Source organism: Humulus lupulus, chromosome 7 (genome assembly GCF_963169125.1).
Source record: "Humulus lupulus chromosome 7, drHumLupu1.1, whole genome shotgun sequence".
Lineage (NCBI taxonomy): Eukaryota > Viridiplantae > Streptophyta > Magnoliopsida > Rosales > Cannabaceae > Humulus > Humulus lupulus.
The window spans coordinates 8,113,065-8,139,389 of NC_084799.1; the positions used below are offsets into that span (position 1 = coordinate 8,113,065).

The following is a 26,325-nucleotide window of genomic DNA, read 5'->3' on the forward strand; positions in this document are numbered from 1 at the left end:
CACAACCAACATGCCTCATGAAAAACCATGCATGTCACATATGGGGTGCAGTTTTCTTACCTCTGATTCGAGCTAAAATGAATAGAAGATCGACCCTTGAGAATGGTCTAGCTTTTAGTCCTTTAGCGGTCACCTAATCACAACCAAATATGGGACACCATCAATAAAATGATAATCAAGGGTTTCCAAACCAAGATCTAGCCTTCGGGACATCAATCCCCACTAATCCGGGTAGTAGGAGTGACCCTGAGGCCTAAAACCATGTTCCCTGGGCCAAAACACTCAAACGGGCTCAACCCTGCACAAGGGCTGTGGCCCTGGCATCAAGGGCCGCGACCCCCAGCCACCTCTGAAACAAGGGTCGCTGCGCCCAACCCAGAACACAGCCAAACTCGGTCTCCAACATCCCAAAGCCTCCAAAATCATGCCTAAACATTACCAAATCATCAAATCAAAGTTCCCAAGCTTCCCAATGTTCCAAAGCCATCAAAACCCAAGGCTCAATTGAGCCAAAAACTCAACAATTCACAAAAGCCAATATGAAGCTTAGAAACTCTAAAAACCCAAAACTTTAAACTTAGATTACCTTTGATTGGGTTGTTTCTCATCAAATCCTTCATTCAAGAAGCTTCTAATCTTTCCTAGGATCGCTATGCCTCGATCCTTGCTTGATTCCGACTCCTAGAACTTAAGATATCTTCGAAAACACTTCGAACGGTGAAAAATGAGCTAACGGGAAAGAACGAGAGGTTTTCTAACGTACGTTCTATCTGACAAGCTACTTCAAGCTTAAGTAACCTCAAATAAAACCTAGTGCTCAGGGTCCCAAAAACACTCACGGGGTATTATAGTCAAAACTTCCATAATTTCACCCTGATCTCAATAACTCCCAATCTATCATCAAATAAACATTCTTACTACCCGATAATTGACCCCGTTATGAAAAAAATCGCTAATCCATTATATAGGACCATCTGTTTAACGCCCAAACGTGACTTCCACTTAGCGGTGGTTGTAGTATAGATCGGGCGGTCGATTCCACAAGGAGGCAAAGAAATAAAGTTAATCAATAAATAAAGTTTAGAGATAAATAATATGAAGAAAATAGAACAAGTGATATTTTTGAAATTTAAAGATTAGAAATAAAGATAAAAGTGTGATGTAACAATAGGTAACAAGTAGGAAGGATCAAGAGTCACCAATATGCATACTTATTTATTTGGATCTTTGATTCACAAAAAGTTACACAAATGAGAAGTTCACATCCCAACTATTCATTTGGAAGATTTAACATTAAAGCACAAATATGTTTTACAAAAAAATGTATTCAAGTGATTATTATTCTTTACCATGGAAAGATGAGATAAATCTTATGAGAAATCTAAAAATGACATTATACCATTGGCAATAATGTAATAAAAGATTGGACATAAAACCTAACACAAATATTACTTTTACTATTTATAAAATACATAGAAAAAGCATGACTAATTCTATATAGGTTTTAGCAAAAGTACATATATATGAGTGAGATGGAGAAAATGATAAAGATATTATCTATATTATTTTCACTAATTTGATAATACATAGAAAGTGCATGACAAAATCTATATACTATTAGTAAACATAAATATAGATAATAAGATGAAGAAGTAGAGATGAAAGAAAATAAATCACTAAAATATATAAACTTTAAGCACATGGTGAATCAAAAATACCAAACAAAGTCATAGTGCATATAGGATCATCCTAACCTTCCTAAGAAGGTTAGCCTATTATGCTAGACATTCTCATGAAATTCTAGAGAGAAAATATGAGAAATGAGACTAAAATTTGGTAGAGTTTTGCTACCTCGGAGGAGATGATGCGGACAGGTGGCAGCTGTGGAGTGCAAAGAGGCTGGCGGGCCTGGGCCTATTTTGGGCTTCAAGTCTTCAAAAATGTCACTTTCTTCATTTTCTTTTTCAGTTTTAACTATTTCTCTATTGTCCCTTTTTATTAGTGTCCAAATCCAATTTATTTCCTGAAAATTAAACATAAATTAAATTAAAATTAATATTTTCAATTATAAAATATATTACAATAAATTCATGAAAATATTAATTAAAACTTAATTTATTTTACACTTTAAAACTAATAAATTTGCATTTTTGAGCACTAATCACAACCCCCAACTAGCTTATTGCTAGTCCCTAGCAATTCAAGCGAAAAAGAAAATTGTCAAGTTGAATAATCAAGTCAAACCAAGCAAAATCATCTAAGCATTTTCAAATTATCAGCAAGAAGTCAGAAATTACTATCTAAGCTACTATAGTTGCGATTTCAGAGTTGTGTGTGTGTGCACCAAACCATATTCTTTTTATCACAAGTCATAACATAGATAGTATCGAAAAATCTCAAAAGTATACAGATCTCAACTCCAAATTCTTCACGGGCATCGAAAGTATTGTATGGGAAGGATTACACTCTTGGAGTTGGAAATGTAACATTTTACGCTCAATTGAGAAAAGATAAACTTTTTAGGACAAGCAATTTGAACAAATATTGATCACAAGATAGGCAAATCAACTTATTAGAATTCAAATGACAAACAACCTTTGGGATTTACATGAGAAAACTCTAAGAACAAAATGATAACTAATTAGAAATGATAAATAAGACAATGAACTATAATGATAATTAATTTTTTTTTTTAATACAATTACACAATAATAGAAGGAAGTGTTGCTCTTGTTCTTTTTTTTTTTCTTTTTCTATTATTTTTTTTTCTTTTGTTTTCTTCTTATTTTTTTAATATTTTTTTTTTTGACAAGAGACAACACAAAAATAAAAAGGAAATTACAAATACAATACAATAAATAGAACACAAATTTATTACAAAGACTTTTCTTAAATGAAAAATATCCCTCTAGTAAATGTCATGTTTTAAATTCCAAATATGTGACTTTACCAACTCAAATGATCAATAAAAATTCAAAAAGTTGTTTTCTCAACTCTCACAACTCACCAAGAAATGAAAAACTTTAAACTTGAAATTTCTCTCAACTATTTGTGTTAACAACCAATTTATTTATCATATGTTTGGAAAGTGCACAAAAGAACTCTGAAAATCACTTCTTAATAGTTAAATATAGTAAGAACTGACTCAAACCAACAAATTCTACTCATGCTTGGATAATGTTGAAAAAATTTGACTTAAAAATTCAACAAGACAATAATGTTTTCCAAATGACTGCTAATGACGTAACAATAAGATTTTACAAATGAAAGCCAATGCATGTTCACCACCCCCAACCAAAAATCAGACAGTGTCCTCAATGTCAAAATGAATAAGCAATGAAAAAGATAAGGAAAGAGAACACCTGGATGATGACCATGTCCATGAGGTGAGAGCGAAAATAGCCTGGTAACAAAACCCCAAAACAAAATACAAAAACGAAAAGCATACAAAAATAAAAGAAAGACAGAAAAATAAAAAGAACAACAACAAACCGTTCAGAACTTCAGAGTGTATAGATTGGGTCCTTAAGAAGGACCTCTTCAACACGACTCACACTCTCAATGTAATGCTTTAGTCTTTGGCCATTAACGCGAAAAATTCTCCCATTGGTTGGGTCCTCGACCTCCACCGAACCATTGGGAAATACTTGCTTCACTACAAATGGACCAGTCCATCGCGATCGCAGTTTACCGGGATGCAAGTGCAAGCGAGAGTCGTACAGATGCACTTTTTGATTTGGCTCAAAGTGTTTTCGCAGGATTTGTTTGTCGTGAGCGATTTTCAATTTTTCCTTATAAATCCTGGAATTGTCATATGCATCGTTTCTCAACTCCTCAATTTCGGACAACTAGAGTTTGCAATTGATACCTACGGCATTCAGATCAAAGTTTAGGGCTTTGATAGCTCAATATGCTTTATGCTCAAGCTCGACAGGTAAATGACAGGCTTTTCCAAGACGAGCCGATAGGGAGACATCCCAAGAGGGGACTTGAAAGCAGTGCGGTATGCCCAAAGAGCGTCTAGAAGTCGTGTAGACCAATCTTTGCGGTCGGGATTTACCGTCTTTTCCAGAATGTGTTTTATCTCCCTATTGGCTAACTCGGCCTGACCATTGGTCTGTGGATGATAGGCATTTGCAACTTTATGAAGTATACCGTACTTGCGCATAAGAGCCTCAAAGGATCGGTTGCAAAAATGAGTGCCTTGATCACTGATGATAGCGCGAGGGGTACCGAACCGAGATAACACATTTTCTTTCAAGAATTTGACAACTGTAGCGTTATCATTGGTTCGACATGGTACAGCCTCGACCCATTTGGAAACATAATCCACAGCGAGGAGAATGTAAAGGTAGCCAAAAGAAGGTGGAAATGGTCCCATAAAGTCTATCCCCCAGCAATCAAATATTTCGATAACAAAAATTGGGTTCAAGGGCATCATGTGCCGACGGGATAAGGATCCTAACTTTTGGCACCTTACACAAGAACGACAGAAATCATTGGTATCTTTGAACAAGGTGGGCCAGTAAAGGCCGCATTGTAAGATTTTTGCAGCGGTTTTCTTCACAGAGAAGTGACCACCACAAGCATCATTGTGGCAAAAATTCAGCACACTAGACACCTCATCGTCGTGGATGCATCTTCGCATGATTTGGTCGGGGCAATACTTGAATAAGTATGGGTCATCCCAAAAGAAATTGCGCACCTCGACCAGAAATTGTTGTAAAGTATCTTCTAAGGAAGGTTTTCTTTGTTGCGGATATGGTTGATTTTGTGGGGCATGAGCTTGGTTTTGTGTGTTGTATTGGTGCCCTTGATTCATTTGGGGTTGGTTTTGTCTCCATGAAAAGTTCGGATGGTTTCTCCAATTTGGATTGTAGGTGGATGAAAATGGGCTATCATTTGGTTTCCCATAAGTATGAAGTGCATTGGCCTCCTCAGAAAAGGCTTCTTGGTAGGAAGGACATGATTGGGCATTATGGCAAGGACTAGAACATATAGAACAAACATCTTTTCTTGGTTGTATTGGAGAATTTATAGTTTGGCTTATGGCTAAAGCTTCTACTTTTCTCGCTAATTTGTCTAAGGATGTTCTTAAGTCTAATTCTTCTTTTACTTCATACCTTCCTCCTCTTTTTGGTGAATTAGTTGACCTAGACCTAGGATCAAAATAATTCAATTGTTGTGAATTGACAGATAAATCTTCAAGGGCGTCCCACGCCTCTTGTCCTTGAAATTTTAAAAAATTTCCAGTATGCATAGATTGAATCATTTGACGATTAGAGGGAGTCAAACCATCATAAAAATATTTTACAAGTCTCCATTTTTCAAAACCATGATGAGGACATTTTAATAATAAATCTTTAAATCTCTCCCAACATTCATAAAACTCTTCATTATCTTTTTGAAAAAACTCGGAGATTTCTCTCCTTAGACTATCAGTTTTAGACATAGGAAAAAATTTCAGTAAGAATTTATTATAAAGTTGATCCCATGTAGTTATAGACCCCGTGGGAAGGGAATTTAACCAAGCTTTTGATTTGTCTTTTAATGAAAAAGGGAACAATCTTAGTTTGACCGACTCATCAGAAATTTTTTGAAATTTAAATGTTGAGCAAATTTCTAAGAAATCTTTGACATGCATGTAAGGATCCTCTCTATCTAACCCATAAAAAGATGGCAATAATTGAATGATTGCGGGTTTAAGCTCAAAATGAGTAGCAGAAGTAGTAGGTAAAACAATGCATGAAGGAGCATTAGATGAAATAGGTGCAAAATATTCAAGCAAAGTTTTTTCAGGTACAACATTTTCATCAACAGGATTAGCAATAGGTTCCATGATGCTCAAATTTTTACTAACACTTTCAATTTCAAACAAAGATAAACGTCTTTTTACTAATCATTTTTTAGAGTTACGTTCCCAATGATGCATACAATTTTCACAAACAAGGAAACAAGGATAATCTCAAACAAGCAATTTTCTGATGTGGAAGATCAGTTAAAAACCGCAATCACAGAGCATACTTAGAATTTTTAGAGATTTCACAACAATATAATTCCTATGGTTTACTTGTCCCCAGGCCTATTTGATTCCACTTACTCGCGCACTACTAACAACTCCCCGAGGTTAATTAGTAGAGGCAGATGGGAATTTTGTTCAAATTTCCTTTAAGCAAAAATTGCTTATGGTGAAAGGACAAGATTTAGGTTTTTTTTTTTTTTTTTCAAGTATTTTTCACAATTATAGAATAATATGACAAAAGGTAAAGAAAAATAAGGCAAAATTAAATAAGACTAAAATTTAGGCAAGAGTAGGGAGGCATAGCATGCCATCAACCATAACAAAATTAAGGTAAAAATTAAGAGGCAAAATTGCCATCAACTAAAACATAAGATAGAGGACTAGGAGGCAAAATTGCCATCAACTAGTAATTTGCGGAAATTAAATAAAATAAAAATTACAACAATATAAATAAAGAAAATTACAACAAATGTTAAGAGGCACAAGTGCCGTCAATTAACAAAGATATAAAAGAAATAAAATCACAACAAAATTATAACAAAACTAGGAGGCACAAGTGCCATCGACTATAAAAATTAAAAGGATAGGTAGGAGGCACAAGTGCCGTCAACTAAAAAAAAACAATAAATATAGAAATATAAGTATATATTTTTTTATGGGTGGTTGAACCGTCCCAAATTTCTTTTTATCTTTTTTTTTTAGTTTTTTTTATAGATATATATATATTTTTAGTTTTTTTTTAAGTGCAAAAATTAAAATAACTAGTAGAAGAATTTACTAACCTTGAGATAATTTTCGTTTCTTTTCTCTTGCAACTCCCCAGCAACGGCGCCAAAAACTTGATGGACCCTAAACGGGTATGTTTAAATATTTATACTCGCAAGCGCACGAATCGTATTTATAGAATAGTTTTCGTGTAAGTACGAGGTCGAACCCAAAGGAGTTGTCTAAAATAAAAAAGAAAACTATTTTAAATCAAAAGTAATAAATTCGAACCTAGTTCCAAAGATTGATGAGTTTTAATATTATGAACATAAAACAAAAGATTGAAAAATAAAGCTATTTAAGAGAATGAAAATAAACCAATAATGATTTGACAATAAGTGTTAAAAGAAAAGATTATTAAGATACTAGAATCCACAAAATGTAAGTTTAATAATATTTATTAGTATATTGATTCCCAAGTTTTTAGTGATAGTTAAAATAATTTAAACTATCATTTTCCAAAAAGATTTATAATTTTAAACACAAATTTCTTATAAAAAGATAGGATTTTTCTTCACTTTTCAAAATTATAACTTCAAAGCATTTAGTGTAAATCAATCTAATGAAATAACAAATAAATCAATGAACATTATTTATAAGGCAAAACATAATATTTTTGTTCTAAGCAATGATGTGTACAATTTAATGACACATCTTACACAAAGAATATTATGTTTATGCACTAATGAAAAACAAAGTGTAAATATGTTCTAACAATCTAAAATACAAGATATTTAAGATGAAAGAAATATATGAAGAAGAAAAATCCATAGACTTTGTTGCATTACAAGGGAAATCAACATACAACATAAATATTACCTAGTTACAAGTTGCTTCATCATGATCTTAATAATCTTATGAAAAAGATTAGAAGCACATAACTAGAGTAGAAATTACAAAATAAAAGACATACATACTTGCAAAATGCTCTTGAAAAACCCAAATGGAAGAGAGAATGGTAGAGAGAAAATGAGAGAAAAAGATAGTAACCAAAAACATTAAGCACCCCAAAAATGGTCTTCAAAACCCTTATTTATAGCCAAAATGACATTATTAAAATAATCAATTTAAATTAAGTAAATTGATTAAATTAATAATAATTTGGTAAATAGGGGTAAATTATAGGAGTGATGATGATTTTGGGGTAAAAGTGTGTAGACAAAAGGGTAAAAAGGTTGGCATTTTTGACATAGGGGACAAAAGAGTATGTTGATGGGCTCAAGAGGATTTTGGTGAATGCAGTGTACGGCTGGGCAGTTGGAGGCTGCTGGGGACTTGGGCCGGTTGGGCTGGCAGCTGGGCAGGAAGGGAACGGGCCCAGATTGGGCCTGAATGGGGTAGAGGCCCGAAATCTGGTTTGGAGTGGTGCAATGTCGAAAGTTGCTGGTTGGTGCTTTGCTGCGTTGGAGCTGATGCTGAGTGATGAAGAGATGACTTTGGTGGGCAGCTGCTTGTGAAGGAGAGGCTTGGGGACAGTACGGCTGGGAAGGAGTTGAAGCAAGGCTGACCGTGGGCCTGGGCTCTAGCATGGGCCTGGAAAGAAAATATTTTCTTGTTACTTTCTACAAAAATATCACTTTTATTTCCTTTTCTCTTCAAAACTAACATTTTTTCTTCTATTTTCAAGAGCATTAAAATGCAACAATTTATTACAAAATAAGTAAATATTAAATTAGAATTAAATATTTTCAATTGTAAAATAACTCAAATTAAGTCCATGAAAATACTAATTGAAATTTAATCTACTTTAGAAACTAAGATCAATAAAATAACATTTTTTTATACTTATAATCTAACAACACAAATTTTAAATAATTAAATTACAACATATTATGATACAATATCTATAAAAACATATAAAAAAACAAGAAAACTACAACAAGACTAATAAATTAAAAATTTCATAAAAACTTAATAAGTTAATTAAAAACTCAAGAACTAAGCAACAATTAACATATAAAATATGGTAAAATGACTCTATTTTGCAGAGTTATCAATAGATCCCAGATGGTTTGTGTCGGTTGGTGCTGTTAGTAGCACTTGGACCAGTTCAGGTATGTGACTTTTTCGCGGTTTCTTCGAGATATTCAAGAGCATCGTCTGGCTCTTTTTCGAGGAATTCACCATTGCATAGCATTTCTACAAATTGGCGCTCACGACTAGTGAGGCCTTCATAGAAGTAACTGACCAAGCGCCAGTTCTCATAGCCATGGTGCAGACACTGATTTAACAGATCTTTGAATCTTTCCCAGACTTGATAGAACGTTTCATTGTCTTTTTGGGAAAATGTGGAAATCTGTCGTTTTAGACTGTTGGTCTTATGGCTGGGGAAGTGTTTCAGAAAGAAAGATTTGGTCATTTCCTCCCATGTTCCAATCGACCTAGGTCTCAAAGAGTACAACCAGCATTTGGCTTTGTCCTTCAAGGAGAAAGGGAAGAACTTCAGTTGCACAGCATCGGCATTTTTGGCTCGGTTATAGAACGTGGCTACCACCTCCTCGAATTCTCTGATATGCATGTATGGGCTTTCGTTTTCCATTCCATGAAATGTAGGCAGGAGTTGAATCATGCCAGGTTTAAAGTCTAATGCGGGCATATTAGGAGGGAAGATGATGCATGAAGGCGTGGAAGTGCGAGTAAGATGGAGGTAGTCATTGAGAGTTCTTGGTTGGATTTCATCATTGCGAGCCATTGCAAATGGGTTATTATCAGGGAAATTTTGTGGAGAAGTTGGATTGGTGGAAGGAGTTCCGGTAGGAGTGGCAGATGAATTTGAAGAAGTGTCACTGGAAGTTTCGTGATGATTCATCCACTCTCGGAAATCAGAATTAGATTTATTTTATGTCTCTTTTTTATTTATTTATTTTTTAAAAAAAAATTTTGATTGTTTTTTTTTTTTGTTAAACTTGTTCCCAGGTAGATTTGGAGGTTTTCGGGTGATCTCCAACGCCTTACTAGAACTCCTCGAGGTTACTGAGTAAGTATGGTGGATCACAAGCCAACCTTTTCGACCAAACAACCTTTAAGCAGAGTAAAATTGCTTATTTTGACAGAACAAGCTTGATTTTCTTATAGTAATAAGTTCAACAATGTAATAGCACAAATGTAGATACTCGAAATATTCCCAGGTCGATTGGGAAGGTTACCAAGGTACCGCTTTAGGCCCACACTTGCCTAGACAGAACTCCCCGAGGTTCCCAGGTAAGTGTGGAGGGTAACGCTATCACAAACCTTATTTAACAACCAATCTTTCTAGACAGAACAATATCGGTTTCTACCATTTGTAATATTACACAATTGTTCCCAATACTAAGCGTTTTATGATTGAAATTTTATGAACAATTTTATGCAGTTTTATGTTTTTTTTTTTTTTTTTTTGGAAAACCTAAATTCTAAGGAAAACTAAGGCAAAGGAAAAGAAAAACCTAAACTAAGTAACAAAATAATAAAAAAAACACAAAATACAATAAAATAAAGAAAATAAAATTAAAGTGAAGAGAAAATAGCAAGCTTAATCTATTTTTTTTTTCAAATATGTATTAAACAAAAAAAATAGAATAGAAATTAAGAAAGAAAAATGGAGTAAGAAAAAAAAAATTATATAAATATATATGGTTTTTTTTTTTAAACAAAAAGAGAAGAAAAATGGAAAAGGAAACAAAGAAATAGAAATAAGACTATATATATTTTTTGTTTTTGCTTTTTTTTTTTTAGTTTTTTTTTTTATAGATATGTATAAATTTATATATGAATATAAATATATATATATATATATTTTTTACCGAAAAAAAAGGATAAAAAAAAAAGAACAAGAAAAGATAAGATATATATATAAATAAAGTAATTTTTTTTTTATGATTATGTTTTTTTTTCTTTTTATTTTTGTTATAATAATAATAATTAATTAAAAATTAGTAAATAATAAAAACTATACTAACATAATATTTATTCTAACAAAAACACAAATAAAGTTACTAATATTTTTGTAAAAATTTCACTAAACCTTTGAAAATTACCTCCCCGGCAACGGCGTCAAAATTTGTTTAACGCCCAAAATGTGACAACCACTAAGCGGTGGTTGTAGTATAATCGGGCGGTCGATCCACAAGGAGGTAACCTAAAATCAAAAAGTTAGTAGAAAATAACACAAAAAGTTAGTAACAAGAAGTAAATAAAATTGTAAATGGAAAAATGTTTGAGATTTTGGTATTATGTTTTTGATAAAGTGATGAAATGAGAAAAATGAAATAAATGTAAGATGTAATCAAGAGTTTGAGAAAAAGAAAGGTTTCAAGAATCATCCATATGCTTGTTTAGTTACTTGGTTACTTGATTTACAAAAATACACAAGTAAATAGTTCACATCCCAACATTTACTTGGAAAATCTAACATTAAAGTCCATAGTTTTTCTAACAAAAGTTCATTTGAGCTATAAAGTTCTTTACTTTAAAAGCACAATGTTAATCTTATGAAAAATCTAAAAATGACAAAATACCCAAGGGTAATAATGCAATAGAAGATTAGACATAAAATTATGTATCAATATTACTTTTACTAATTAGAAGCACATAGAGATGATTAATCCTATATACTATTAGCATAAGTAAATAAATATAACAAAATAAAAATAGAGATGAAAGAACATAAATAACTCAAATATATTACATTAAGAACATAGTAAATCAAAGTAGCAAAATAACATCACTTGCATATGGAATCATCCTAACCTTCCTAGGAAGATTAGGCCATTATGCTCATGATTCTCACAAAATTCTATGAAGAAAATATGAGAAGAAAGTGAGTGGAAATTTTGCTATAGTTTCTCTACTCTAAAAATTACATACCTAAATGTGAAGAAAGTGTCCCTATTTATAGATGGAGAAAATGACTAAAAAGAAATTAAACAACAAAATGGGGTTTACAAAATAAATCTGAAATATTAATAATAAAATATGATTTTGAAAAATCAAATCTTATTATTAATATTACCCTAGCTATTTTTGTGTATAGTCAAAATGCTCATTTTCTAAAATACCACAAAAACATGAGCTTTAAAGCTCAAAATGGCAATTTTACATGCCCAATACCCACAAAATATAGCTGGTGACACAAGAGGGTTTTGACCCATTTTTAGCCAATGAGAGAGTGCCACGTAGGCAGGCTGTTGGGAAGTTTTCGGAATGGGCTGGACTGCTTTGGGCTGGCTGGAATGAAGGCTGAAGGAGATGGCTGCCTTGGGCCTTCATATGCATTTGGGCCTTTGTTGGGAATGGTCACGTTAACATGCTGAAGGAAATATGGATATACGTGCATATGGGTCAAAGCAGGTGGAAAGGAGGCTGAAGGAGGAGCTGGGAAGGCTGCATGCGTGAAGAACTGCTAGAGCATTCGGACAGGTGGCGCGTGGAGAGGCCACCAGGTGGCTGGCAGGCGGACGCGTGGCGAGCCTTGAGCGCGCCAAGTGGCGCTAGGAGAGGAAAAAGACTGAGCTTGGGCCAACAGGCCTGGGCTTCTTCAGATTGGGCTATTTTCTCTTAAGAAAAATGCCACTTTCTATTCTTTTTTTTTTTTCAGATTTAATTATTTCTCTATTCTCAATTTTTATTAGTGTCCAAATGCAATTTATTTCCTGAAAATTAAATTAAAATTAATATTTTCAATTATAAAATATATTACAATAAATTCATGAAAATATTAATTAAAACTTAATTTATTTTACACTTTAAAACTAATTAATTTGCATTTTTGAGCACTAATCAATTATCAAATTAGTAAAAAAATAATATAGATAATATCTTTATCATTTTCTCCGTCTCATTCATATATCATTTTCTCCGTCTCATTCATATATATTTACTTTTGCTAAATCTATATAGAATTAGTCATGCTCTTTCTATGTATTTTATAAATGGTAAAAGTAATATTTGTGTTAGGTTTTATGTCCAATCTTTTATTGCATTATTGCCAATGGTATAATGTCATTTTTAGATTTCTCATAAGATTTATCTCATCCTTCCATGGTAAAGAATAATAATCACTTGAATACATTTTTGTAAAATATATTTGTGCATCAATGTTAAATCTTCCAAATGAATAGTTGGGATGTGAACTATCAATTTGTGTAATTTTTGTGAATCAAAGATCCAAATAAATAAGTATGCATATTGGTGACTCTTGATCCTTCCTACTTGTTACCTATTGTTACATCACACTTTAATTTATCTTTATTTCTAATATTTAAATCTCAAAAACAACAAAAATATCACTTGTTCTATTTTCCTCATATTATTTATCTCTTAAACTTTATTTATTGATTAACTTTATTTCTTTGCCTCCTTGTGGAATCGACCGTCCGATCTATACTACAACTACCGCTAAGTGGAAGTCATGCTTGGGCGTTAAACAGCTACAAATATGACTACTGATAAGGGCATTTTGGGTTATTTATTTGTTGCCCTTTCTCATTTAGATAATGTTGATTTCTAGTGTTTTTATGTGTTTCTAGCTTTGTTTTATGAGTCTTTGATTTTTAGGCCATAAAATGTTTTAAGAGAGTTTATTGATGAATTTTGTGTATTTTGTGGCAAGTTATTGACGGGAGACGATATGACTCAAGGAAATGAAGTTTATGACAAGTTTGAAGTGTTTTAGAAGTCCCTACACTCGAGGTTTAAGGCTGGAGAAAAATATTTTGAGGAAAAAGAAGCTACGCAGAAAAAAGGCCAGCAGCCGCGTCCGTTGATATTGGCGTCAGCGACCTCCTAGTCAGAGCCTAGCGGCCACGGCTGCTCACACCCCTGGCCGCGATTGGCCCTCGATTACTAGGCTGAAATTGTTCCTAGCGACCGCAGTTGGTCGTGGCTGACAACTAGTTTTATCTTTAATTTTCAAATTTTAAATGTATTTTCAAGGGGTTATAAAAAAGTTTAGGGTTAACTTTTAGAATAACATCGAATTGCGTATTTTGGAGTCTATAGCAGCAGAGGAGAAGAAAAAAGAAACCATCTATATTTTTCAATCTAGTTTTTCTTTCTTCCCTAAAACTTCTTTATTTTAATTGAATATTTATGTTTGTGATCATGAATTTAATTATGGAGTAGTTTTCTTTTAGGTTAAGAGTTATTCCTAAACCCTAGATATGAGATCTTGAATGCATTGATGAATTTTATTCCTTCTATTCCTTTGTATTAAATTGCTTCTATTTTTCATTGAATGCTATGAATCTTGTAAAATCTTGTTTAGATGACCACTAATTAGGATTTTGCATTGTTCTACTATCATCTTAGGATGACTATTCACCTAATAGTTTATGATTCTAAGTAGAGTGATAAAATACAATTAAGTATTGTGACATGTATATTAATTGTGATGAAGAATATAACCTAGGTTAAATGAATTGCATGCTTAATGAATTTGTTGCATAGATTAACTTGCTTCCATTGAATATAATATTTTTCCTGGGTTAAATAGATTACATGATTAATTAATGAGCGCTTAACTTTATTTAATTATAATAGGACAACTAAGATAATTGACTGATTAAGTGTTATCTGTCGGGTGAATAGTTTAATTGGGAATAATGAATATTATTTGTCATTGTTGATAGATTAATTGTTGAAGGTGACTAATAATTCTGAACTATTTTTTAAAATCCTATTATCCATTGTTATTTGATTATTACTTTATTTTATGTTATTAAATCTTGAAACAAATTCAAATTTTAATTCTTGTTTGCATTTTGAATAATAAATTCAATAATAGTCTATGTAGGTTCGACATTTATTTACCACTATACTAAAATAATTGATAGAATTAAAAATTAAGAAATAATAAATAATTAAGTTTGGTATGGCATTCGACACACATCAACTACATAAGATTTTTTGCCACACATATCCATATTTTATAATATTATTTCTAACCACATTTGTGTTTAATAAATAATTTTACTTTTAATTAAATAAATATTATTTTATAACTTTTTTTTATCATTTTATAGTAAATTTTTTATTTTATTGAATATTTTAAATAAATTAATATTAATCTATATTATAATAATCAATATATATATATTTATCTAAAACATTCAATAAAATAAAGAAATTATTCTATAAAATGATAAAAAATATAAAAAAATATTTATCTAATTAAAAGTATTATTTATAAAACACAAATGTGGTTGAAAAATAATAATATAAAATATAGATATGTATAAAAAATATTATTTTTATATAGTATTTTTTTTTATCCAATTTGAAATAGACACGTAGCATCGTTAACAGCCAGAGACTAACTTCACAACAAAACACTAATGATATGGACTTTTCACGCAAAAAAATTACTTACGGATTTAAGTGTTACAAGCATTATTACATAAAGATTTTCGTCGCAATTCTTCGAGGCATTATTTTGTTCTATTTTACAATGCAGGATCTGAAATGTCATTAAATAAAGAAAAATACCAATTTGGCCCCTATATTTTATTCAATGATAATTCGAACCCTGTATTTTGTTAAATGACAATTCAAACCCTATATTTTACAAAATAGATCAAATAGTACTCTAGACCCAATTTCGGTCAAAAAAATTTGAAATATAATATTTCATTCTTAGCTCATCGACCACCTTCTTCGCTAATGTGAACTTATTTCATGTCCAACGACTCAATAATTGATCTTATAATTAAAAATATTTTAACAAAAATTCGATCTAGAGTATTATTTTGATTTATTTTGTAAACACACAAAGTTCGAATTGTCATTTAACAAAACACAAAAACCGATAACATATTCATGAAAAATATAGGGGCCAAAATAATATTTTCACTTTAATAAAACATAGAGTACAATTGATAATTTTTACACAATATAATAGGGGATCCAAAATAATATTGGAGGATTCTTCGGTGCACCCCTTGATGTCTTTGGCTCGGGAAGTATTTTCGACAAATTTTTTTTATGACCATGTATATTGTAGTTATTTAGAGCATTCTAAAAAATTTCAGAAATTTCGAATAATTTAACATACCAAAAATAAGATTTAAACATATTACTTTCCTCGCGCATAAACAAAACAGTCACGTATGCAACATACTATTTAAGCTTTATTTTTTTACACGATAAATTATTCAGAATTTTCCAAAATTGTAGAGAATAATCTAAATAACTACATATTACATGCCGATCAACAAATTCACATCGAAAATGGTGCACCAATATACCAACTATTGTTATTACTACTACTCATTATAAGTTGGTGATAAATACATATTAAAAAAAAAAAGTCGGGTCAGCCCGTTTTCTTGAAGTACTATTTCGGTCATCACTACCGGCATTATCACTTTTTTTTTTCTTCAACAGCCCAGCAACCCTGACTGAAAGCTACCTCAGTTCAGATCCAACTCCCATTAAATTACCATATTACCACCGATCCACAATCCCACAATTAAACACCTTTCTTCACATTTTTCCTCTTTCTTCATAACCAATTCAATTCAATCCAATATATATATATATATCAATCATTACAGAGGTTTATCTAACTCTGTCATAACTTGGAACCTTTGCCCTTCCGAGTCGACTCAGAAAATCTCTCTTTCGAAGGAGGAACCACCATCTATGTCGATTCATGGAAGATGCTGTTGAGTATGGAGTCGCAGCCTTCCCTATCAGGAAGGTCCTCGACCAAGCCTCCAAGTAGATCTAACTCCGATGCTAATGCCTCATCTGCCAACACTAGCACCAGCACCAGCCAGAGCCTTTCCTCCATTCTCAACAATCCTAATGCTTCCGAATCGGTCTCTTGGATCGGCTGGTGGTCCTCCTCCACCTCCGTTGCACCTCCCGAGTTCACTCCTCTCTCCTCTAAAGCTTCCTCTGATGTTTCTCGATCCGATTTCCAGCCCTACGTTGCGTCGATCTCTGATCCCTACAATCGTTTTGAAGACATACGGAACCATTCGAGCAAGGAGAGTTTGGATTTAGATGGTATCGGCGGCCAAGGCGAGGCGCTCGTTGCTTGCTTGAGAGAAGTTCCGGCATTGTATTTTAAGGAGGATTTTGCGTTGGAGGAAGGCGCCACGTTCCGCTCGGCCTGCCCGTTCTCGAACGTGTCGGAGAATCTGATGCTGCAAGAGAAGCTTTCACATTACTTGGACGTGGTCGAGCTTCATTTGGTGAAGGAGATCTCGCTGCGCTCCAATTCATTCTTCGAGGCTCAAGGCCAATTGCAGGACTTGAATGTAAAGATCGTGGAAGGTTGCAGTCGAATACGGGAGTTGAAAGAGACCATTAGGCTTTTGGATGTGGATTTGGTTGAGTCCGCCTCGCAAATTCACGAGTTCAATGCCACCAGGAGCAATCTCTTGGCTCTTCAGCAGAAGCTGAGGCTTATATTATACGTCAACCAAGCTCTTTCCGCTCTTAAATTGGTACCTTATTATCTTCTATACGAATTTGTAATCTAATTGCACGAAAGTGAAGAACTTACAAAATAGTGACAATTAAGACTTACCGATTCCTAAAACCTGACAAGAAAAGTAATATGCCAAACTAATTTTCTTTAGGACTTCAGTTGATTCTCGACATGACAATTGTAATAGAGGGTGGCTGTGTTTGATCTGTACAGATCTTTCTTACTAAAGTTATAGTACTTCGATTTGCAGTGGAAGCTCTTAGTCATAAACAAATGTCAGACTTATTCAAATTGTCCTAGTCACTGATCAATGGAGTAACAATCTATTGGATGTTACTTTAGTGGCTAGGAATATGACTTACTTTCTAAACTATGACACGCTGAGTGATTGTGAAAATATACAGGAGTGTTCTTTATGTATAACAATGGGTCCAGTCCTTTTTCTGCAACTACTCAGATTATTAGACCATAGTTCTACTTTACTAGTTCATTTATGGTCTGATTTGTCATGTGAATTATGGCTTCTGGGATTTAAGGTTCAAATAAGCTCTACTTTTCTGTCCTACAGCTTGTTGCATCTACAGATTGTGCAGGAGCCCTGGATGTGACTGATGATTTGCAACAATTACTGGTACTTTTCACGCATTTCTCAAACTCAAATATATACCCACTTGACATATTTTAGCATGGCTGACCTTCTTAAAATGTATTTCCATTGTTTGTTATTTAGCATTGCTGGCTTCCTTGGAAAGTTTTCCATTGTTAGTTATCATTAAAAGTGGTTGTAAAAAATTAAATTTATAACTTGAGTGGGTAATTGTTATTATTATCAACTTGAATGTTTCTGTAGATAAATGTTGCAAGAAGCCTAAGTTGCTGGTTTTGCAACCATGTCTCAACTATGAGTAGGTTATGATTGTTCCAAATGTGAAACAGTAAAATATTCTAAAAATAAAAAAGATGGTGATGCGGATATGATTGAACTCATATACAAATCAGCATTCTTAAAAATGCTTTTATAATTATGCATGCCTTCTTTGGCATATTTCTGTATTTTTGTAATGGCCTTCCTAGTTCACATGTTTTCTTTCTACTTAATAGGAAGGGGATGAGCTTTCTGGTTTACATTGTTTTCGTCACCTCCGGGATCATGTAGGAGCGGCAATAGAATCTATAAACAGGTACAACTCTTCCGTAATATCTTAACTTCATTATTATTAAAATACATGTTACCGTTCACCATTTTTTTTTAATGAAATTCACAAAAATTTATGTTTAATTATTTTTTCGTTAGGACAGTATGAAGTTAGAATCCGTAAACAGGAACCTTTTTGATGTTGTCCATTGTAAGTTAATGGAAAAAAATATATATGGTGACATATTAAATTTGTTTTTGTAGCATTCTTTCAGCAGAATTTATGCGTGCTTCAATACATGATGCTGGGGAAAAAGACTTTGGTATCTTATCGGAGGCTAAAGCAAGGGCATCAATTTCTGCAAATGGAAAAGATGCTGAAGTAAGATTTCTAATCTTTTTGTTCCTCTCTTTCTTTCTTCTTTTAATTCATTACGGTTATTATAACTTAGATTTGTCATGAATATCCTAGCTTTTTCTCTTCATTCCCATTGAAAGGATTGGTTGCATCTATCATGTGGAACATAATCTTCTTCTTTTCTTTTTCCTCTTAAACCCTTGAGATTATAGGAAATGTATCAATCACTACTGTGACTTTTGTCTTTTGAGGAATATCAACTTTTAACTGAATGCCACTTCACTGCGCTATATAAATTATTTGCTGCAAACTGTCCATCAAATTAGCTTGTTGAACACTGACTTTTAAGAATTCATTTTAAAATGAAAATCGATTTGGAATTTTTTTTAATGTCTTGTCAATCATTGATCATTTGTCATTGTACTATTATTAGTGTCTTTTGCGTTCTAAGCTTCTCTGTTTTGACATGCTCTTATTCGTTTATCCTTGAATTTGATTGTGCATATGGGTCCTTTTATCTCACCTTGTGTCAGTCACCTATTATGACTTTCAGAAGTCTGCAAAGCATGCTATTTGCATCAACTGATTACTGTCTAAAAAATATTGTCAGGTGAAATTGGACGAGGAAGAAACCTCTAGTTTTCGAGATCGTCTTCTCCCTGTCATCATCGGATTGCTCAGAACTGTGAGTAAGCCTGTTTTTTCATCATTGCATGAGCTATACTTGGGTGGAAACTTACATAGCTATAGTAAAATGGAATTATCTGCAGTGCCACAAAACACATATAAGTAATCATGACTGGACATTCCCGGATATCAGCTTTTTTTACTTTATCAAGAATTTCTTTCTTGCGTTCTTGCATCAGATTGTGGATTAACTTTTCCTTTTAGCTGGTATTTGTTCAGAGTTCTAAGCAGTGAAGTAGAATACAGAACTTTATAACTTATACTGTTTACTTTCAGGCTAAGCTCCCTGCTGTTTTGAGGTTGTACCGTGACACACTTACTGCTGATATGAAAACTGCAATTAAGAATGCAGTGGCAGAGCTACTACCAGTTCTTGTTTCTCGTCCTCTGGAGTCAGAGTTGGCACCTGGAGAGCGAACAGTTGATGCAGATGGTGAGATATTCACAATTTTTGCAATCAAATATGTATTTACTAATAGGTGCTTGTGATATTAAATGATAGTGTTTTTATTTATAAAATAGCACTCGCCAACTCTTATTGCTTCATTGTTGGCTTTACTTTTTTATTTAATTTAACCTTTTTAACCTGTTTGGTGACAGGTGCAAGTGCATCACTTGCAAGCAAGTTGAGGAGCCTGTCATCTGAAAGCTTTGTTCAACTATTGAGTGTTATTTTTATGATCGTACGGGTAATGCATACTTGACCATCCTTTTGTAGTACTTGATTTTTTTTTTTGAATGCCATTGATTGATTGCCAAAATTATGTTTTGTCTCCCATACGGAGTTAGAAGTTACAAATTAGTATGAAGATTTGATTTTGAGCTTTAGGAGTTTATCATAGTTGCGCATTTTAAAAGTAGGCCTCACCAACCACGCCACTGGATGGTGCTGCAGAGTTTACTCCAATTCCATGTTGGATGCCTATGTTAGCATCACTACTTTAACAATATCTGGGTTAGTCTAATGTGTAACAGTTTTACATTAAAAAATGTTTATATATATTTATATAGTTTTACCTGGAAATGGGAGATACAAACCAATTTTAAGGGTCCTTTAAAATTAGGTGGAGTTTCTTGCATACACACAATTCACAACGTATACATACAATATTCTGTTCTTATTAATAGTAATAACTATTTGAGTGTGATGTCATATGATTTCTTTTAGTGAATGCAGGCACACTTAGTGCGGGCTGCTGAAGTGAAAAAAGCCATTGAGTGGATTTTGTGCAACCTGGAGGGTCACTATGCTGCGGATTCAGTTACTGCTGCAATTGCTGTTGGTGCTGCAGCAGCAGAAACAGCAGAAGACAATGATGTCCAAGTTGGTCTGCCCTACTTGTCACAGAAAAGTAATTCAAAGGTTCCTTTGCTTCAAGGAAAAGTAAATGATGCAGCAAGCCCTTCAAATATGTCTAAAAATTTTAGGTAGACTTTGTTTCTTTTTCTTTTTGTGTAATTTCCGTAATGTCATTTTTATTGGGTCTTGTTACATTGCCTAATATTTTGAACTTTTCTTTTCCTCAATTTATTTTTTCTAAAAAATCCTTCCAAAGTTTGTAAACAAATTGTTTTCCTTAACTACTTGTGCAACACAATATTGGTGCGTATAAAGTAAAATAATGCATAAACAACAAAATTATCTGTTAAGTTGCAACAGCATATTATTTATTACAGGAGTTTAGTCAATTGTACATGCTACTAGGAGACAATGGTATATGAAGACCAGCTCCCAGATTACAGTTTATGTATGGTGGACATTTTTATAGTATGGTGTTGTTCTCTTTTCTTTATCTAGAATATGACTGCCTATTCTCATTTTAGGAAGTCAATTGCAGTAAAAAAATTATTACTGGGCTTTCAGGTGTACTTTGTTGTTGCATATTAGTAATTTCTGGCATCAATACACTATAATTTTGGTGTCTTCAGATAAAATGTGTGAATGTGATTCTGCAATTGTCTGCCATGTGCACATTTAGAAACGAGAAATGATAATGGGGGGTTTTTGGTTCTCAGTTGCTTTTTTATTTAGCTTTGTTGCAAGTTCTGTTTTGTACTAGATTTATATAAATATATATAATTATAGATCACATTACTAAAGAATTCTCTGTTTGATCTATAAGTTAGAAGTAATGTGAAATTGTACAACATTCTGACCAAGTGATCCTCGACAGGGCTGATGTATTGCGAGAAAACACAGAAGCTGTTTTTGCAGCATGTGATGCTGCTCATGGAAGATGGGCGAAGTTACTTGGGGTTCGTGCTGTCCTCCATCCTAAGTTGAGACTGCAGGAATTTTTAAGTATATACAGCATCACTCAAGACTTCATAACAGCCACAGAGAAGGTATGGGTTTTATGAGTTTTCAAGAGTTTTAATGTAGCTTACACCTTGTTGTGTCAATGATGCCATTCTACTTTAAAAATGAACAGATAGGTGGAAGATTGGGGTATAGCATTCGAGGAACACTGCAGTCTCAGGCCAAAGCCTTTGTTGATTTCCAGCATGAGTCTCGAGTTAGTATTTAAATGTGCTTACTTAGATTGGCTTTTTTACTATGCCAATCGTGTTAAAAGTTCTAACTCTTTCTGCGGTAATTGTAGATGACAAAAATCAAGGCAGTGCTTGACCAAGAGACATGGGTGGAAGTAGATGTCCCTGATGAATTTCAGGCCATTGTCACTTCCCTATCTTTTTCTGAAGCATTGATATCTGAGGATTCAGATGATGCTCAAGGTAATAAGGAAACAAGCAATACCAGCTCCCTTGTTATTGTGTATCTTCTCAGCTAAACAAAGCATGCTAACTATAATGAATTAACCACAGAGAAATCTGCACCTGTGTCTGAGACAATTGAAAAGAACAAAGTTGATGTTATAATTTCTTCGACTGAAAACAATCATACCAACACAAAGGAGCGTGGAAAATCCACATCTCAAACCCTTTTGTACAAAGATGTTGGGTATCACATGGTAAACTGGTTAGTTATCTTATTTACTTAGTTTGTATTTGCTCTCTTGTATTTTGTTTTGTGTTCTGCAGCTTCTGCTTCCCACTTGTTATATGTTCTAGTCCTAGGAAATTGTCCAATTAACTGCTATGATCGACTCATTGTGTATATCAATATGACCTCCTCTGTTTTGTATATTTTATTTTGTCATTTTAATTGGTTTCATCGCAACTTATATTTTCTTTACTGTTCAGATTGGCATCTTTCTGTGTGCGTGGGTGGTTCTCATCATATAAAATTACTAGTTTTCGCAATTTGCATTAAAGTTATTGACTGTTGTTCTCTTTCTGTTTTGACTTTCACCAGTGGCTTAATATTGCTGAAGATGTTGTCAGAGTATGTTGACATGAATAATTCTTTGTCAACACTCTCTTCAGAAATTGTTCATCGCGTTGTAGAAATATTAAAATTCTTCAATACAAGGACTTGTCAACTTGTTCTTGGTGCTGGTGCCATGCAGGTACTAATTTTCCTAGCCATGTCACCATGTATCATCCCTGAGATCACCTGTTAGAAATTAACTTACAAAAGCTTTAACGGGCCTTGACTTTGTGATATATGATGTAAATTTGAATAATTCCTGAAATCACCTGTTCGAAATCAAATTACAAAAGCTGAAGGGCCTTTAGTTTGTCTTATATGACTTAAAATTGAACTGTTCTTGTCTGTATATCACAAGCATTGGTGTATTCATTATTTTATTGTTTTTTTGCAATTATTTCTCCACTTGAGCCCAATGTTTGTTTCTCCGAGTGATGAAAATCTTGCCGCATTTACAAGCTTTACATTTTTTCACATCCACTTATAATGTGGTTTTGCAGGTGTCTGGTTTGAAATCCATCACTTCAAAACATTTGGCCCTGGCAAGTCAAGTAATCAGTTTTATATATGCCATTATCCCTGGTAGGTTATCTCTTCCATTCTCTTTTGCTTTGTGAAAATAAAAGGAATGTCATTAAGCTATATGTAGTGTTTGTGTAGCATTAATATTATTCTCTTTTTTAAAAAAGAAATATCTCTCTGCTGGTTGTTGCATGATTGTATTATGTACCTGCTAGTATATTTAAAGGATAGTAAGTTCTTGAGTAAATTGACTTATTTATTTGGTTTGTATGAAGATATCAGACAAATTCTTTTTATGAAAGTACCTGATACTCGAAAGGCAATGCTGCTAATGGAGATCGATCGAGTTGCTCAGGTATGTGACTTTCTACTAATTCCACTACTACTACCCTATTGATTTTTACAACTAGACTAGATTAAGATTATTATTTTAGTTTAATTAACAGCAACACCGGAAAGATTTTTTTGATAGAAATTGAAATAAAGTTAAAAAACAAATAATCTAAAATATCAGTTTGTATCAAGAATTTCTTGACTTGTTTTCTCTCTCTCTCTCTCTCTCTTCCCTCTATTTTAATATTTTTGTTTCTCAACCAAAAAAAGAAAAAAAAGACCTGAAAAGAAAGAAGATTTGCTTGTCAAGGACTTGACTTGTCCACTTGTTATAACAAGGGTGCTTTTATAATTTGGGAAATTGGTTTTCATGTGTGCACCGAGCTTATGTGTAATAAATATGGTTTTTAGGAATGGGTGCATGTAAATTTATATGATTGTTATTAAGAAAACTTGTGTTTTTTGAAAGTATTAGAAGTAATTTTAAATATGGCTCCATGGTCAACATAAAAATTATATACTTCAACATAAAAATTATAACCCTGTTCTCACCTGCTGTAGTTTACAAATCCTTTCAGATGAAAGTTGATCCAAGGCAGTTTCAGCTACACTATGAATTGTCTTTTGCTTTATTCATTTAGTTATTTTTAATATTAATTATAGTTCATCTACATTCTCTGACAGGATTATAAGGTTCACCGAGATGAAATACATACGAAACTGGTTCAGATAATGAGAGAAAGGTTATTGGTACATCTTCGTGGCTTACCACAAATAGTGGAGAGTTGGAATAGACCTGAAGATGCTGACCCACAGCCCAGTCAGTTTGCTCGTTCACTTACTAAGGTCATTATTGTTTTGCTGATTAAATTAGTTTGTTACTAGCAACTCCTTATTATGCAAGACTCATGTTTGACCTGATCTATGGTTAAATTTGTTTCCAGGAAGTTGGATTCTTGCAACGTGTTTTATCTCGAACTTTGCATGCTGTTGATGTTCAAGCAATTTTTAGGTGAGGACTTATTTGTCTTCATTTGTGATTACTTACTGTCCATTCCATGGAATTAACTCATTTGATTTTAGTGTAGATGGTATTTAAAAAAAAAGTTCAAATGAGGATGTAACTGCTGAAAGATCTTGATAGGTTTTGAAAGACTAGTGTATTTGACATTCATTGTCCGACCAGACCAAAAGGATTTTCTGTTGTCATGTCAGTTATATTTATCAAACTTAATCACTCTTTTGGTTTAATTTCAGGCAAGTAGTTATAATTTTCCACACACAAATTTCGGAAGCATTCTTGCGCATGGAGATAAACACTCCACAAGCAAAGGAGAGGTACGTACCTCGTCACAATTACATTTTCTCTAGCATCTAACTTTCAACTTCACAGTGAAACAACTTTTATTTATTTATACTCGAATTTCCAGGCTACATCGGGATGTCAAACACATTCTTGGATGCATTCGGTCGTTACCTACTGATAACTTGAGTGAATCCAGTACTCCAAACTGGGGTCAACTAGATGAATTCTTGGCGCAGAGATTTGGAACTGAAGATGGTTAAAGCGTTAGTGTGTGAAGTAAATTGGTTCATTGTATTGATAAGGCTAATTAGATACAAGGCAAGGTATTGGGGATGTCAACCAGTTTTTGCCAATGCATTTGTCTTGTACAATTAAATTCAGGTATCAAGGCTCGGGACGCATTATCGCTTTTTTGAGTGTAAATTATACTAAACCCTCTTAAGCTTCCATTTTTTATCCCACAAATTTGTAAGAATTCGTGTAAAAGAATCATAGAAAAGATTAAAAAAAAAATTGCTGGCTTGTGCTGTGACCAAACGATTTCTTTTTTTTTAGTTACTAATTGGTCCATTTTCTTTTCCCCCTCCAGGTTTTCCATTTGTTCTTCGGTAGATGTATAAAGTCCTGTATTTGAATTCAATATTGTGGTCAGAAGTTCTCTTTTCACCACTTTTCATTCATAGCAGCCGCCACAGCTTGATATACATTTTGTATTTTGACTTAGGCAGGTTTTTATTTTTCTTTTTATCTTTGGTTGTAAGCTTGATTACAGTGGAACACTAGATATTATTAATTTTTTAATTTCTTTTTTGAAAAAATAAAATAAATGGTAGTCCACACAATACAGATTTTTTACAAAATGACAACTTAATGAAAACGACAATGATTAGTGAGACTACGATTTGGAAGTTTCACATGAGCGACGAAGACTCTTGAATGGCGTAACTGATCTGAAAAAGGAAGTCACAATTGCCTGATAGCTAAAACATCTATGGAAAACATTAAATTGTTACAATTAATTATTTGTGAAAACGACATATATCGGAAACAAAGGTACAGAACTACTTGAAAACGACAATGTTCTTTAACGTGTAAAAATATACAATTTTCTGTAGAAACTTGTTAATAAAAGGGGCCTTAATTAAACCGCGGGGGGGTAGTTAAACTATTGGAAATGAGGTTTGTTGAAGTTGCTTAGATTTGGGAATAAGCTGGTAAGCATGGAAAGGAAAGGTATCATAAAACACAATAACAACTATGCTGATATCATTACCAGTATGGAATACTAGGTCAGTGAGGTGGTTGGAGTATCACAGCAGGAGGAACTATAAGGAATCCGGGTATTTGGTGTGTTATTAATCCAATCAATTTTCAGAAAATATATTATGACCTTGGTTGTTGTTGATCCCAAAAGAGGGTGTTTTAAAATTTAAACTCGCAAGTGCACGAATC

The 26,325-nt window shown here is 33.2% G+C and overlaps 1 protein-coding gene and 2 non-coding genes across 3 annotated transcripts; all 3 read left to right on the forward strand.

The window, feature by feature from the left end:
* The first annotated feature begins 5,330 nt into the window (after nucleotides 1-5,330).
* On the forward strand, nucleotides 5,331-5,437 carry LOC133792969 (small nucleolar RNA R71). Its single transcript, XR_009874431.1, has one exon. It is a non-coding gene; the product is annotated as a small nucleolar RNA R71 (small nucleolar RNA).
* A 3,554-nt stretch (nucleotides 5,438-8,991) lies between these two features.
* LOC133793369 (small nucleolar RNA R71) lies at nucleotides 8,992-9,098 on the forward strand. Its single transcript, XR_009874814.1, has one exon. It is a non-coding gene; the product is annotated as a small nucleolar RNA R71 (small nucleolar RNA).
* A 7,024-nt stretch (nucleotides 9,099-16,122) lies between these two features.
* On the forward strand, nucleotides 16,123-25,413 carry LOC133790583 (vacuolar protein sorting-associated protein 54, chloroplastic). The gene is made up of 19 exons (XM_062228257.1): nucleotides 16,123-17,217; nucleotides 17,770-17,832; nucleotides 18,303-18,382; nucleotides 18,601-18,718; nucleotides 19,305-19,379; nucleotides 19,658-19,814; nucleotides 19,982-20,070; nucleotides 20,559-20,809; nucleotides 21,556-21,727; nucleotides 21,814-21,897; nucleotides 21,985-22,117; nucleotides 22,208-22,361; nucleotides 22,698-22,851; nucleotides 23,213-23,294; nucleotides 23,510-23,589; nucleotides 24,252-24,413; nucleotides 24,512-24,579; nucleotides 24,825-24,905; nucleotides 24,998-25,413. Exons 1-19 carry the CDS (start codon nucleotides 16,423-16,425, stop codon nucleotides 25,131-25,133), a joined length of 2,934 nt encoding a protein of 977 aa, XP_062084241.1. The 5' UTR covers nucleotides 16,123-16,422; the 3' UTR covers nucleotides 25,134-25,413.
* The last annotated feature ends 912 nt before the right edge of the window (nucleotides 25,414-26,325 follow it).